General features: G+C 45.3%; 1 protein-coding gene across 1 annotated transcript in view; it reads right to left on the reverse strand.

Annotated features, from left to right (window-relative positions):
• The window catches only part of PRR12 (proline rich 12), an 88993-nt gene that overhangs the window by 27085 nt on the left and 45881 nt on the right, over positions 1–16027 (reverse strand). The window contains exons 2-6 of the mRNA XM_073655982.1: positions 10602–10714; positions 6108–6269; positions 1533–5152; positions 753–1278; positions 163–482 (exon numbers count right to left, since the gene is read on the reverse strand). Coding sequence (XP_073512083.1) covers positions 163–482; positions 753–1278; positions 1533–5152; positions 6108–6269; positions 10602–10714 — 4741 coding nt within the window. The remainder of the gene's footprint in view (positions 1–162; positions 483–752; positions 1279–1532; positions 5153–6107; positions 6270–10601; positions 10715–16027) is intronic.

Below are 16027 nucleotides of genomic sequence, written 5' to 3' on the forward strand. Positions count from 1 at the left end.
CCACGTAGGGAATGAGTGGAGAAGTGGTTGGGCAGGCGCACTGCTGCTCCATTGTAATGGGGATAAAAATGCCCCCTTCTGCTGACTGGTACGGGTCCCAGCGGTCGGACTGGTCTTGAGAATAGGTAATATAGGATTCTGATGAAAACAAGTTTAATCTACCTTGAGGGCCTGGATGTCCTCCACACGAATAACAAACTCATCTCGCTCTCGGAAGATGCCCTCGCCGCTACTTTCCCCATCTTCATCATCAGTCTCTCCACAGATGGCAGCCGTCTCTTGCTTTTTGGCCAGATGTAGAGGTCTGGAGTCTTCGGGTTCTTCTTGCTCAGGAGATGACTGGGCGGCTGGAGGTTCTTCAGGAGGTGGAGGAGCTGGAGCTTCTTGAGGAGATGGTGGCGAGACACTAACTGGTAGCTCTGGCTGTGATGAAGGTTCAGAAGGCACAGGACTTGCCACCTTCTCTTCTTCCACGGCAGGCGCTTTTTTAACAAAAAAAATAAATAAATGTTGAAAATATTCTGCAGTCACCAAATAATAACCGACACTGGAATACAATGGGTAAAACATTTTCCCATCAACTCCCCACCCCCCCACAAAATATCTTACATATGTCACCAGCAACAAAAATCGCAAAAAGTGATAGGTCAGTTGCTGATCATGGACTTCACTGTTAAAATTTTGGGTAGAGGGGTTTATTAATAAGGGAGTCTGAAGGGCTCCTTAAAATAAATAATAATGGAATTACTGACCTGTGTTTTCTATCTCTTTGCGGTCAGTAGGATCATAGAGCGCAGAGATGGCTGAAGAGATGCTTTTTTGCAGATCTTGGTTTTTGCTAACAGAGTCCTCCTCATCTGAGGAGAAGGAAGGCAAGGTCTCCAAGTTCCTCTTCAATTCGTCGTCCAACCTCTTACAAGGGCTGGTACAGCTCATGACCAAACTATCGCTCTCCGTTGAGTCCAGAGGCCCGGAGAGCATTTGAGAAGCCATACCAAATGAAGCCTGCGATGCCTGCTGGGCAGATGGTGGTCGGTTCTTTGAGGGGCTGGTGTTGGCTGTGGGCAGCTGCTGCCTCTTTCCTGATTTTAAGAAATCCAAAAAGGAGGCCATGAAGCCCGATTTTATTTCTGGTTGCTTTTCCTCGACCTCTTTGATCTTCTGTTTGATCTTTTCTCGTGTCTGGCTGTTGTCCAAAGCATTCTCCTGGGGAGGAGGAAGCATCTCGGCTTGATCCATCTGCATTGTATCGTTCCCTTTTGGCACTTGCAGTTTGATCTGCCCAAAGAGATATTAAAAAGGCACAGTGTGAGCTTACGAACCGTTGGGATAATTGATCGAACTATTACCCTGGGCTACTTGAATGGGCAAAAAAAGTAAAATTAAAAAAAAATCTAAAAATCTAATATGCATATCTATTATAAGGCTTTAGATACAACAGATCATAAGAACGTAATAAAGTTGTGGTGACCACTTACTGTCTAATTCTAAATAATCTCCATTTATCGTTTGTGGAAGAAAGATCCACATACCTTTAGTGGTTTCAGCGGCTCCATTGGCATACTTTCCCTTCCTTCATCCGTTATTCTCCTGCCTCTCCCTCTACCTCTTCCACGTGGTTTTCTAAGACAATCATGACCTAAAACGTGAGGTTCTACCAGTGGTCTGATCCTTGGTCTTCCTCTAGGTCTAGGAGGTCCTTCTCTTTTAGGTTTTGTAGGTTTCCGGCCTCGACGCTTTGGCCCATCCATACTTGGTGGGCAAAAGTCAATATCACCCATAGGGCTGATGTTAGGCCTAGTACGACAGCTAGAGATAAGATCAGGGAGAAGGTCCGGTAATCTACGACTATTCAATCGGATGTCGGCAGGAACATCCTCCTTGTCTTCATCGTCTTCAAACTCGTATTCCTGGGCGTAGTTTTTCTTGGGAGGCTGGAAAGAGGGTTCTCTCTTCTTCAGTAGATGAAATGATGAGGTCTTAAGAAGTTTTTTGGGTTTGGAAGAGCAGAATATGGGTGAGGTTAAGCCAGGTTTTACTTCAGATTGCTGACTATGACTGGATTGAATAAGTCCTAACTGCTCTGTGTTGACGGTGGAGGGTAACTCATGTTTTACAGACACAGAGTCTAGACCCAGATGAACGTTTTGCTGATTGTCATTACTTTCGGAGGTGCAGTAACCGGAATATCCTTGGCTAGATTGCATCATTTCATAGCTATTTTTCATAGCATCATTTCTGTCCATGCTTTGAGAGCCGTCATCACCACCGCAGCTCGACTTTGGGAACTCGTCGTTTCCACATGGTGGCGGACAGAACATATCCTCCATTCCAGGGAAAAAACTGCGCTCCTCGTCCTGCAAAAGGGAATCGGGAAAGCAGATAGAAGTCAGAGGAACAAAACGCTGCTTTGATCCTTGAGGACTAGGGCTATCAAACTGATCCTTGGGTTCCATCTGAGCTTGAGGCACCTGTTGGGAGGACTCTGGATCCAAACGCAAGGGGTCTCCTGCATCAGGCATGAGGTGTTGACCCTGTACAGAACCACTCTGGCCCAAGTGTGTTTCTAAGTTCAGGTCAGGCTCCAAAAAGTCCTGAATTTCTTGAGGACGAGACAACGCCTGCATTGCATCATTTTGGGGTAGTCCTTCCATGCCTTCCGACTGAAGGGACGATTGCATCCTCTCGGGCTGCATTTCTGCTTGCATGCGCTCAGACTGAAGTTGTGCCTGGAGCTGAGGGGATTGCTGGTCTGTCTGCATCTGGTGGGAATCCATCAACTGTGCCTCTATTGACTGGGAACGAGAGTGTACTTCCAAGGACTGTGAGCGGACGTGAGCCTGCATTTGCTGCGACTGTAAATGAGCCTCCAAAGCCTGGGACTGCAGTTGCATCTGTAGCTGTGGAGATTGTGCTTCGGCTTGGATCCTCTGTGGTTCCAAAAGGTGTACATCCATGGGCGTCTGCACTTTTCTCTGGTGTGCTTGCATCTGACTCTGGGTGTGAGTGAGAACAGATTGCAAGAGTTGTGACTGTTGAGAAGAAAGTGGCAGATCGGGAGAGGTATCCATCATCATTGGAGTGCCTTGCTGGCTCTGGAGCATGTTGTGAGGCTCCATTGACTGACTCTCAGCCACCATTCGGTGGGCTTGTGATGCATGCTCAGGGGTCTTTTGCATATATGAATGCGCCGAGTTTAAGTCTTTACTTGAGGTGTCCATGTGTGGTAGGTGATCCACTGACTTTTTGATATCCTGAGTAAAGGAATCCATGGGACCGGTCTGGTGACTATAATGGACAACAGACGTCCCCAGAGATTCTGGCGTTGACCTTGTATTGGCGTAATCCTTGTGTCGATCTGTTTTTTTCTTGTCTTTTAAACTCTGAAGAGATAGTTCTAAGCCTTGGTTGTCTAAGTTTGAGTTAGTCCTTATAACACTTTGCAGGTGATATCGCTCCTCGGTTTTGCTCATCTCGTAGGCCATCGATTTGCTAGATCTTTCCTCGCATTCTACAAGGCTTTCAGAAGAGACTCGAGGGGGGCTTTGTGACTGTAAGAGGTGCTGAATGAGAAAGTCTTCATCATCCGTCCTTTCAGAGGAGAGAAGATCCGAATCGGATTTGGGTTTGCTGTAGGAGGGTGTCCTTTCTAAACTGGGCTGGGAGTTTTGATAACTTTGCGAGTGGGAAGCCTGCATGAATGACGGTGAAAGCACGGATGTCAAATATTTCTGAGACTGTCCGGGAGAAGCTACACTTTGAGACCGACTTGAAGATGGCGACTGCAGAGGCCGAATGATCTGAGAAGGACTGGAATCAGATAAATTCTGTGCATGACTGACTGAAGAATACCCAATCGATGAGGCATGGCTAGACATGGCTGGGGAATGGCCAGTGCTGTAGCTTAGAGAAGGACTGGCAGTAGGTAACCCTTGTGAATGAGCAGGAACATAACTAGGAGCCTGGCTGGCAGACACATGAGACTCTGTTTGGACACTGTAACTTGGAATCTGGCCCACGGATGACAACCCTTGCAAGTGGTCCGGGGAGTAGGTTTGATTCTGGCTCACGCATGTTTGCAAGCCTTGAGACTGGCTGGTGGTATAGCTTTGAGATTTGCTCCCGCTGGTCAGATCTTGAGCCTGGCTGGATGTAAAGCCTTGTGACTGAGTGACAGCTGAGAGGTTCTGTGACTGGGTGACAGCATAACTTTGTGACTGGGACATAGAAAGAAGATTCTGAGGCTGTCCAGGGGAATACGCCTGAGACTGGCTTGAAATAACAGAGCTGGGCTTAGGAGTAGATGAGGAGTAGTTGTGTGTCTGTCCTGTGGATGCAATGCTTTGGCACTTGGGAGTGGCGGTAGATCGAGGAGTCTGCCTAGAAGCTGAATAGCTCTTCGACTTGTTGGAAGAGGAAGATGTTGAATAACCTGGGGACTGAATTATTGGTCTGTAGCTTTGAGATTGCTCTTGGCGCGCTTGTGAATTTTTCTGCTGTGACCCCTCGCTGCTGACAGGAGACTGGTCCCCCAGCGGGCTGCAGGACAAGCTGGAACGATGTTGCATCTGCTGGTAGCTACCTCCGCAGCTTAGATAATGCTGCAAGGAGTGAGCAGCCGCTGCTGCAGAGGGTAGCTGGGACTGGGCGCTGGAGGGCCGCTGGTAGTGCTTAATAACGCTGTCTTGCCGGGGCATCGCTCTTTCAATCGACGAAGCCGGAGAGCTTGAAAACACAGAGGCATTGTAGAGCTGGGATGTTTGTTCGGAAGGGCCGAGGGAGGAGGAGAGAAGGTTGAACTGGGATGGAAGGTGTCGTGAAGCTGACTCTTGGGCACTTCGATAGGCCGAGCTCTGAGATGGCAGTCCAGTGCCTAACACAGTGCTGCCCAGTCGGTCAAAACTGAGGGAAGATGGAACCGAAGACTGGGATGACTTTATATGGAGGAGGGGATCGTGAGGAGAAAGGAGTCCATTTGACGTGGGGCTAAACGTGGCATCTTGAAGTGTTAGCGAAGATGTTACTGGAAAGCTTCTACCACTGAAAGATGCTGGATGCTGGTAAGCAGAAAGGGCGGATGATGAAGGAAATGTACCGGATCCCGGAATGGCTCCAGATATAAAAAGTTCTGCAGGGGCAGGGGTGTGCATGGCTGTAAAAAAAACACAGAAAAAAAAAAGAAAAAGCTTGTAAGTGCACAATGAACCAACAAAGAATCCCTCAAATATCTTACACCATCACTATGTACATATACAAAAAAAACTATGCTAATTTGCATGTCGGTGTGGTGGAGAGGGGAGAAAGTTTCTTAGGGAAGGCAGGGAAAACAAGCTGTAGAAAAGGAGGAAAGAGCATTAAGAGGAAAAGTACAGGACAGAAGCTGTGCTGATATATGATTAGTGAAGATAGCAGCACCCTGTGCTCACATCCAGCCTATATTACTGGGTGAGACACACAGAGCTCACATCCAGCCTATATTACTGGGAGAGACACACAGACCTCACATCCAGCCTATATTACTGGGTTAGACACACAGAGCTCACATCCGGCCTATATTCCAGGGAGGGACACATAGAGCTCATATCCAGCCTATGTTACTGGGAGAGACACACAGAGCTCACATCCAGGCTATATTACTGGGAGGGACACACAGAGCTCACATCCAGCCTATATTACTGGGAGAGACACACAAAGCTCACATCCAGCCTATATTACTGGGAGAGACACACAGAGCTCACATCCAGCCTATATTACTGGGTTAGACACACAGAGCTCACATCCAGCCTATATTCCTGGGAGGGACACACAGAGCTCCGCCGTCAAGTGGTAGTGGCCGCCACGGTGTACTGCACGTCTGCCTCCTATTCAATTGAATGGGAGGAAGATCTGTAGTACATAGCGGCGGCCACTACCACTTGACGGCCGAGACCCACAGGTGAGAGCTTCCGGCCAGCGGCACCGATAACAGCTGATTGGTGGGGGTACCTTTAACTAAAGGTAACCAATAACATATGTAAAAATCAATTGTTTCCATGTCAAAAGGTGTCCATAGCCTTTAAAAGGGACCTCAATGATCACAATATCCAGTGGTGCATTAGAGTGTTTACCTGTCTGCCATGAAGGTGTGCGGAACTGAGAGAGAAGGGAGGAAGCAGAGGGTCCGGGCTGAGGGGCACGAGACTCAAGAGCAGAGATGAGATTCATCACTGAAGCGTCTGGGGTTGCACTACCAGCATGATGGAGGCCAGTCTCAAACAACCCCGACAATCCTAGGAAGAGAAAAGGGACCAAATGTTTAGTTTAAGATTATATATCATTTGAAAGTTCCTATAAAAAAAAAAAAAAGTAAAAAAAATAGTATACACACACACACACACATATATAGGTTTACATATACATAATATTACAGCAGTTCCGTTCTTCTTTAATATATTAATTTTTTAGGAACTCTTTAATTTAATTTTCCTGTTTTTTTATCTCTAGCTATAAGGGAACTAACTGCAGCAGGAGCCTCTCCCTCCTCTCCCTGTCTGCAGTTGACCATAGATTGTTCATCCAGCCCCCCTTATTTATTTTACTCACTTATATAGCGCCATTAATTGTGTACGGCTTTGCAGACACTATTGGCACTGTCAATATTGGGGCTCATTCACTAGATAAACTGGAGAACCCGGAGGAAACCCAAGGGGAGAACATACAAACTCCTTGCAGATATTGTCCTTGGTGGGATTTGAACCCAGGACCCCACCGCTGCAGGGCTGCAGTGCTAACCACTGAGCCACTGTGCTGCCACTGTAAAATAAATCCCAGCTATATTTGCTACAGATCATCAGGAGAGGGTTGTCCACAAATATATGTTCATTTTGCAAATACATAAAAAATACTATAAATCACGCTTTTCTCTAATAAAAAAAAACCTCTAGCCCTTCCCATCCTCTGGCCCATGTACGACACAGGAGATTGTTTCCAGTTTTAGTAGGCCTTTGTGTGCCAAGTGGGCTGTATGACTAAGATGTCAGCCAGCCCCCTCCACACACAGTTCTGATGGGGTCTACAAAAGAAACAGTGGGTCCAAGGTCTTTTAATTTGACAATTTAGTTCTAGGGTATGTGCGCACGATCAGGATTTGAAGCAGAAATTTCTGCAGCGTTTCTGCATCTCCTTGGCAGGAAAAACGCTGCGGAAAAATGTGTGTTTTGTGGCGTTTTTGCACATCAATGAATGCTTTGTGGAGCTAAATAAAGTTATTTGAGGCTGCGTGCCCACGATGAGTTTTTCAAGCGTTTTTGCGCAGCGTAAACGCTTGATAATCCGGTCCCCAATGACAATTCGCACTTTCAATGCCCATGCTGTGGAATTTTCCGCACCGTTTTTGATGTGCGGAAACATGTCCATTATTTGTGCGTTTACCCATGCAGAATTGCCTTCTCAATGCATTAAAAAAAGCAAGGCAATTCCGCATGTCAAAAACGTGTGTTAAATTCCGCATGCGTTTTTCCGGGCAAGGACATGCAGAAACGAAGCGGAAATTTCAGCTTCATTTCAGCATCGTGGGCACATAGCCTGAAAAGGAACATTGCTTTATTGACCCCTGGATTACCGTCAGAACTGGGGTGAGTATATTGGTTAGTTTAAAAATGTGTCTGTTGTATTTCAAATAAATAAACACACAGAGCAAACACTTTAACTCTTTACTTTAATAAGGTTTGGTGATGAAAGGGTCTGATTGACACCTTGTCATCACGAAACAAAAGAGCTAGGTGTCAGCTAATCCCATAAACCCAATCTTCATTAGCATTCCCATTCATGTAATTTCTGGGGCAGATGTCAGCTGCTATTTTTAGCCCAGGAAGGTGCCATTAGGCAAACATGGTCCCTGGCTATTATTAACAGCTCACAGCTGTTTTGCTAGCCACTACGTCCCCCCAATCAGCAACAAGCAGCGCTTTGGAAGAAGCGTATTTTTGGGGTGTTCTAATGTCGCACTTTTGTTGTCGGTAGATGCGAATCCACCGCATATAATGACACGTCAAACGGTCAAAATCTGCACCGGAGACTAGCGTGTCCGTTACAGAAATTGACATGCTGTGGGTGAGTTTGGGTACGTGGCCACGATCAGGAGCCGCTGAAGGTTTGACGTTGCGTGTTTATACAGCGTTAAACCCGCAGCGTCCAGATGTTACAGCATAGTGGATTGGATTTCTAAAAATCCCATGTCTACTATGCGTGCATCAGAGGCTGCGAATCACCCGTGGACACTGACATGCGGCATGTCTTTCAGGACCTCAGCATGTCAAATTCTCTTGCAGAGTCGCTAATCTCCGCAACAGAAATTTGACCACTAGAAAGTATTGAATGCGATAAATCCACATGGTTCAGTGAACACATGCGAATTTAGCTGCATTCAATAGAATGCAACGTTTTGGACGCAGCAAAAATATGCGTCCAAAGAGCTGCTAAGTCTGAATCATGGGCACAGAAACTAAAATTTAAAAAAGAAAATTGCGTGGGCTCCTGCATCATTTTTATAACCAGCAGAGGGAAAGCCGACCGCTGGGGGCTGATATTAGTAGTCAACAATGTTTCCTGGCTATTAATATCAGCCCACAGCTGTTTATTTAGACTTTACTGGCTAGATTATAGGGGGACCCCAGAAAATCCTATTTAAGCTGCATTTGTGTGCAATGTTAATACTACATAGCCACTCCTATATCTGCCAATTCATGGAGGGAGTAAAAGTCACATCAGTATTTCGCACCTGTGCGGCCCCGCCTTTATCATGGGGTCCGCCGCGTCCTGCTTGTGCTTTGGTAATCTGACCTGGAGTTGGTAAGGCTGTTTTTTTCTGTCATGTTTTTTTTAATTTTTGTCCTTTTCTGTGAGCGGTTTTTAATTTTAGCATAGGGACTCGCAAGTATGGGGACAAGTGACATGGGTTGCGAGCTTGTGTATTTTGGCCAAAATATCGACCAATACGTCATGTAATGTACTTATCTTATACATTATTTTTTATCTTTTTGCACATTTTCCATTTTTTGCAGGATGCTGCCAGGCCCTTCATTTTTGGATGGGTGTATTGGGGCGTCTTTCCTGTGTAGTGCATGTATATAGTGGCTGCAAGCCAGACACAGTACACCACACCTATCTGTGTGACTGGCATCCTATATAAGCTGCATTTGTGTGCAATGTTCATACTAAACAGCCACTCACATATCTGCCAATTCATGGAGGGTGTGGCTGTCGCATCAGTATTTCGCACCTGTGCGGCCCCCGCCTTTATCATGGGGTCTGCCGCGTCCTGCTTGTGCTTTGGTAATCTGACCTGGTGTTGGTAAGGCTATTTTTTTCTGTGATGCTATCATGGGCTCAGAGCCTAAAATTTAAAAAAAAAGGTGGGGGCTCCCGCGTCATTTTTATAACCAGCAGAGGGAAAGCCAACCGCTGGGGACTGATATTAGTAGCCGGGGAAGGGGCCATTAGCCAACAATGTTCCCTGGCTATTAATATCAGCCCACAACTGTTTGTTTAGCCTTTATTGGCTAGATTACAGGGGGATCCCAGAAAAAAATTGACATGGGGTCCCCCTATAAAATCTAACCAGAAAAGGCTAAACAGACAGCTGCGGGCTGATATTAATAGCCAGGGAAGGGACCATGGATACTAGCCCCCTCTGCGGCTAATAATATCACCCCTTAGCAGTCCCAGAAATGGCGCATCCATAAAATGCGACAAATCTGGTGCTTAGCCTCCACTCTTCCTACTGATTTTTAGCGCCGGCGAGTGGGGTGATGGGGTTGGGGTTTATGTCAGCCTTATATTGGTGGCTGACGTGAAGCCCAGGTTAGTAATGGTGGGCGTCTATAAGACGCCCCCATTACTAACCGCATAGTAAAGTGGTCGCCGCTTTTTCAATAAATACACGGCCGGAATAAAGTATTTTAATGAAATTAAAATTAAATGATCTTCAGCTGAGATCTCACATGACCGCGGGTCCTGGCAGCGCAGCGATATACACTGCTGGGAGCGAGCGCGCTCCCGGCAATGTACCGCCAGCCTGATATCGCGAGGACCAGGAGGACGCCGGACAGGTAAGGATAGTGTTTTTTGTTTTTTTTTACAATGTGCGCAGTCCTGGATCGGCTGAGGAGACTACTGCTCCCCTCAGCACCGCCGCTCTCGCTGTTATCAGCGGAAGCAGCAGTCGGATGAGGGGACCGACCAGCCGACCCGGGTAACACGCGCAGCGTTTCCGCGGCCCACAGACTTTAATTGAACCATAGCAAATCCGCAGGTATAAACATTATACCTGCGGATTTGCTGTGGTTCATTTAAAGTCAATGGGCGGGAAACGCTGCGGAACCGCTGCATAGAAAGGATATGCTGCGTTTTAAAATGCAATGGTACTCCTGAGCGGAAATTTCCACATCATGTGCACAGCACATCAGGATTACCATTGCAATAGATGGCAGACCGATTACCAATCATTTTCGACCGGAAAAACCTCATCAAAAAACGCTACGTGTGCATTTAACCCTAGGTGTCAGACCCCCACCGATCCTTCTAAGATAGGTCATCAATGTCATAAAATGGAGGAACCTTACCTGCTGGGTGGTGGTTGGTGGCATAGCCCTGCAGGGGGTGAGGTGTTGCATACGCCTGCCTGTGCAAAATATCCGTCTCGGGGTGGGAGCCTCTTGAGCTTCCGTAGACCAAGCTAAAAAAGAACAAAAAGAGTAGACATGTTAGTATCGTTGCTTTTACAGCAGCCTTGTTGCTTTATGATCATATTTGCAAAACCCTTTGCTATAAAAATGACTGGAAAAAGTAATTTTGCTTAAAATGATGGAGATAGAATCTTCCATAAGTGATGAGCATTAAAAAAATGTAACGACATTGTGGTTTTCAGTTGCAACAGTTGGAAAAACATAAAAATGATTATTTACATTAGCGAATATACAGAAAATACCACAAACCAACATCTGAGTCAGCACCACACGGTAGGGGAGGAGGATGGGGGCTCCGGAATGCTGCAGCAACGTGGCCCGAGGAGGCCTACGATAGTCAACATCACCTGCTGTAATAACTTCACCCCTTATACATCTTATGTCCTCCAGTATAAAGCTAATGAAAACGGACCTCATGATTAGATACAGTACAAGAGTAGCCCATTGATTTCAGTAGGTGCTGTGCAATACCCTCTTCCACCTGTAGAGGTGCTGCAGAAAAACTATACACCTGCAGAAGGTGTTGATCACAGATTGCAGAACAACCCTAGGATAAACAATGCATTGCCCCAAGGTAATCAAGGTGGAAAAAATGCATTGCCCCAAAGTAATCAAGGTGGAAAAAAATGCATTGCCCCAAGGTAATCAAGGTGGAAAAAATGTATTGCCCCAAAGTAATCATGGTGGAAAAAATGCATTGCCCTAAAGTAATCAAGGTCGAAAAAATGCATTGCACCCAAGGTAATCAAAGTGGAAAAAATGCATTGCCCCAAAGTAATCAAGGTGGAAAAAATGCATTGCCCCTTAGGTAATCAAGGTGGAAAAAAATGCATTGCCCCAAAGTAATCAAGGTGGAAAAAAATGCACTGCCCCAAAGTAATCAAGGTGGAAAAAATGCATTGCCCCAAAGTAATCAAGGTGTAATCAACCTTTCTCTATCCAATAAGTGAAATTTTCGGTCTAGTCCCGTCTCCGATGATGCTTAGGGTGTGGTCAAAATTTAAATAAGGGGCATGATCCCTGATTAAGATGAGTTGGAACTGAAAATGGACTGTTATGAGACTTCTTTTTTTAATGCCCCTCTGTTGAGACAATTCTCAATTTTTTTTAAAAATGTTTCCATACGACAGCTCGTGCAAGCCCTGCTTAAAGGGGTTGGTCTAAAATGTACATGGCTATGCCAGCGTACCCATCTTTCAACCAGACAAACATTCATTTAGACAGTCAGATCTTGGCCGGTTAACAAATGCCAATAAACTATAAACAAGTGGATTACCGATTGTTTACTGGCGAATTTACACCGCCAACGAAAATTGATAATTCAATGAAATTGTTTGTTGATTGTCGGCTCGTCTAAGGGTCCATTAACACTGCAGGATTATCCTAGGAACGCTCGTTCGTCAGGTGAAATAATCTTTTGTGCTGCACAGAAGATCATCCTTCTCGGCGGCACATTGCCCTCTGTCATCAGGACTCGCGCAGACTATGCAATATTCTATTATAGATCCTTCAGTGCACATCATTCGGCGCGGTCTGCCTGTCTAAACAGGATATTAAACCACCGCCAATCAATAAATATTTACAGATCGGCAGTCATTTAATGCCGCAATTTGGGCGGTGTGAGCCCACCTTGACAGTGTATCAAGCAGCTTTCATCCGATATAAAATAAGTGAAATGCTGCAATCAAACGCCAAGTTGTGCAATTTTCTGGATCATCAGATCCTGAATTGAAGGAATTTCCTTAATTACGGTCGTACACCATTTTAGTGTGACGTGGGGAAAAAAATATATGTATATAAAAAAAAAAACAATTGTGCTACCATTCCTTTAAAGAGAAGCTGTCAGTAAATATAAACTGGCATAAATTAACTTTTAAAGGGCATGTCCACCAAAAATACATCATTACTATAAGTAATCTGATCACAGCCACAGGAGATCTCACCCTCCATGCCTTGCTCCAAAACTAAGCCAATATTCAAGTAAAGAGGACCTTTAAGTGGATTTTTTAAAATGTAGACTGTGTACCTCCTCTAATTGCTGCTGTTCCGCTGAATCTGGAACAGTTTTTCTTTTTCTTCTGTGCCCCTTCGTTAAAAAGTTATGGCTTCCAGAAATAATGGTGTAAGTTTTCCCTTCAACCATTTGGGCATATACCGCAGAACTTCTGTGGGCGTGGCTGTTTGTTGATTGGCCAGTTTAACAAAACAAACGCCCACAGACATGTTCTGTGGAAAACGACCAGTTCATTGAAGGGAATTTCCAGGGGGCATAACTTTGGTACCGAAGAGCACAGAAAAAAAAGAAAAACTGTTCCGGAATCAGTGGAACAGCAGCAATTGGAGGAAGTAATCAGTTTATATTTGAAAAGTCAAGTGAAAGGTCCCCTTTAAGAGCCAGCTGTCCATAGATATGATGCAACTAGGACAGTAAACTGAACACGACTTGCTCGCGCCTCTTTGATTAATGGGTAAATTCATTATTAATTCAACTTTAATAAAACCACATCTTCAAAATTACATGTAACCCCACAGGAAGTGTCATCTGCACATGAAAGAATTCCATGGCTATTTTAGACACTGTGGTCTAGGTATGAGGCTTGATAGTACGTGTGTGATAACGCATTCGATAAATATCTCGTACATGAATCAGAAAAATCCCAAGAAAAGCCTTTGTTCGCAATGAGCCAAAACGAGACAACAGTCAATAAGTGCCTCGACCATAGTGATTCACTGCGATTCACCCACGCATAAAGGCCTACACGCAACCAAACAAGAGCCAGGAGGTGCCAGCTGTCCATGCCAAGAGATTCGAGCTCAGATATTATTAGCGCACTTCTGGCTAAAGCAGCAATTGCAGTCATGAAAGTAAAAAATATCCTGCTTAGAACCCAGGGATATTCACATTTGTTAAAGGGAACCTGTCATCAGATTCACGCTGCCCGAAAAACGGTCCGGAGGCATTATTGTAGCCATGTACATTTTACATTGAAATGCTGCAGCGTTGCAACAGGAAAGGACTTATGAGTTCCGGATGACTTATGGGTTCCAAGGTAAGTCCCTGATGGCTTCTTTCCACCCTGCTCCCCATGATTGACAGGTCTCTAATTATACACACAAATAGGGAGAGATCTGTCACTCAAATAGAGAAGAGCAGAAGAAGATGCTAGGGTCCTGACTCAGGCAAGTCATCCGGCAACCATAATCCCAGGCCGGATTTTCAAAGTCTGTTTACTCTGCAACGCCGCAGGATTTCAGAGTAAAACATACACGGCTACAATAACGCAGCCGGTGTCTGATTCGTGTTGCCTGTAGCTCAGGCAGAGAGAATCCGATGACAGGTTCCCTTTAAAAATTTTCTGGAATGATTAAGAGCGACTGCATCAATGTAACCGCTGCAGACAATAACGGCCTTAAGCAGCGAAGCTAGAATGTATGGCGAGTGATTGCTGAAGCCAGGGATTATCCGCAGTGGTCACATTATTTATGGTACGTCAACACCTCAAATAAGAGAACACAGCCTACTTGGTATCACCATGAGCAGAGAAGAATATAACCGGTGAGTAAAAAAGTAATGAAAAAAAACTTTTGCTGCAGCTTGCTTATTTTCTTACAAAGCTTGATGACCCCTTAAAGTTTTCTGGGTGTGACAGGGCCCTCCCCTAGCCTCCGCTTCCTGAGGTTGTTTCCCGCCTAGCACCAGTTTCTTTCTCACCATTGATAGTCTTTGAAATGTAAATCAACTGATACCTTTATATCTTTTATCTGTTGCTGCATTCCCGAGTTAATAGCGTTTTCATTCACATGCAAAATTAAGCATTAAGTGCTCTGGAGGGGCAACAGAGCCCTTCCCTAGCCTCCGCCTCCTGAAGTTGTTTCGCCACCCAGCACCGGCCTCCTTACCATGATTAACAGTTTACAGTCTTACTTCCCTACCTGGCGAATTTAGCCATCAATCAAGTTAAAGAGGCAGGTGCTGGGTGTACTAACAACCTTATGACCCAAAGGCTTGGGAAGTGCTATGTCACGCCCAGAGTACTTAACGCCTCACTCGCTTAGGGATGAAAAAACACAAATTACTCAAGAATGCAGCAACAGATAAATATAGAAAAAGTCAATTGATCTACATTTCAAAGATCTGCATGTCCATATTCAATGGTGTGAAAAAGTATTTGTTCCCTTCCTAATTTCTTATTCTTTTGCATGCTTGTCACACTTAAATGTTTTAGATCACAAAACAAATTTAAATATTAGACAAAGATAATTAAAGTAAACACAAAATGCAGTTTTTAAAGGAGTTGTCCAGTACTATTAATAATGTAGCAATCTATTTTATGGTGAAAAGAAGCTTCTTTAAATTACCTTATGTTGCCGTTACTGCGTGTGAGAGGCGCTATCGGTGGCCGCTCAGATACATCACGTGACCAGTCACTGATGTCACGTCAAGTGAGGCGTCACTCAGCGCTGGGGTCCCCGCGAGTGGATGCTGGGCTGTGGGCGGGATTAACCCGCGCATCACACCCTGCATACACTGTGTGCTTTCCCAATGAATGGGAAGAGGGAGAGCGCGCGGTGGATGCTGGGTGTGACGCACGAGGTAACCCCGCCCACAGCCCAGAATCCAGCATGGAACGCAGAAGTGAGTAACCCCCGGCTGCATCCGGAACCATGACGTGACATCATCGGATGTCAGAGCCAGCTGCAGCCGGGGGTCACGTGATGCCTGTGAGCGGCCAAGGATAGCGCCACTCACAGGCAGTAACAGCAACATAAGGTAATTACAAAGAACCTTCTACTCTTCAAAAATATAGATCGGCATATTATTAATAGTACTGGACAACCCCTTTAAATTAAGGTCTTTATTATTAAGCGAAAGAGAAATCCAAACCTACAGGGCTGTGTGTGAAAAAGTGATTGCCCCCTAAACCTAATAACTGGTTGAGCCCTTAGCAGCAACAACTGCAATCAAGCGTTTGCGATAACTGGCAATGAGTCTTTTATAACGCTCTTAAGGAATTTTGGCCACTCATCCTTGCAAAATTGTTGCAATTCAGCCACATTGGAGGGTTTCCAAGAATGAACTGCCTTTTTAAGGTCATGCCACAGCATCTCAATCGGATTAAGGTTAGGACTTTAGCTAGGCCACTCCAAAGTCTTAATTTTGTTTTTCTTAAGCCATTGAGAGGTGGACTTGCTGGTGTGTTCTGGATCATTGTCCTGCTGCATAACCCAAGTGCGCTTCAGCTTGAGGTCATGAACAGATGGCCGAACAGTCTCGTTCAGGATTTTTTGGTAGACAGCAGAAT

Source organism: Phyllobates terribilis, unplaced genomic scaffold (assembly GCF_046119375.1).
Source record: "Phyllobates terribilis strain yellow unplaced genomic scaffold, ASM4611937v1 Scaffold_12__6_contigs__length_324123572, whole genome shotgun sequence".
NCBI lineage: Eukaryota > Metazoa > Chordata > Amphibia > Anura > Dendrobatidae > Phyllobates > Phyllobates terribilis.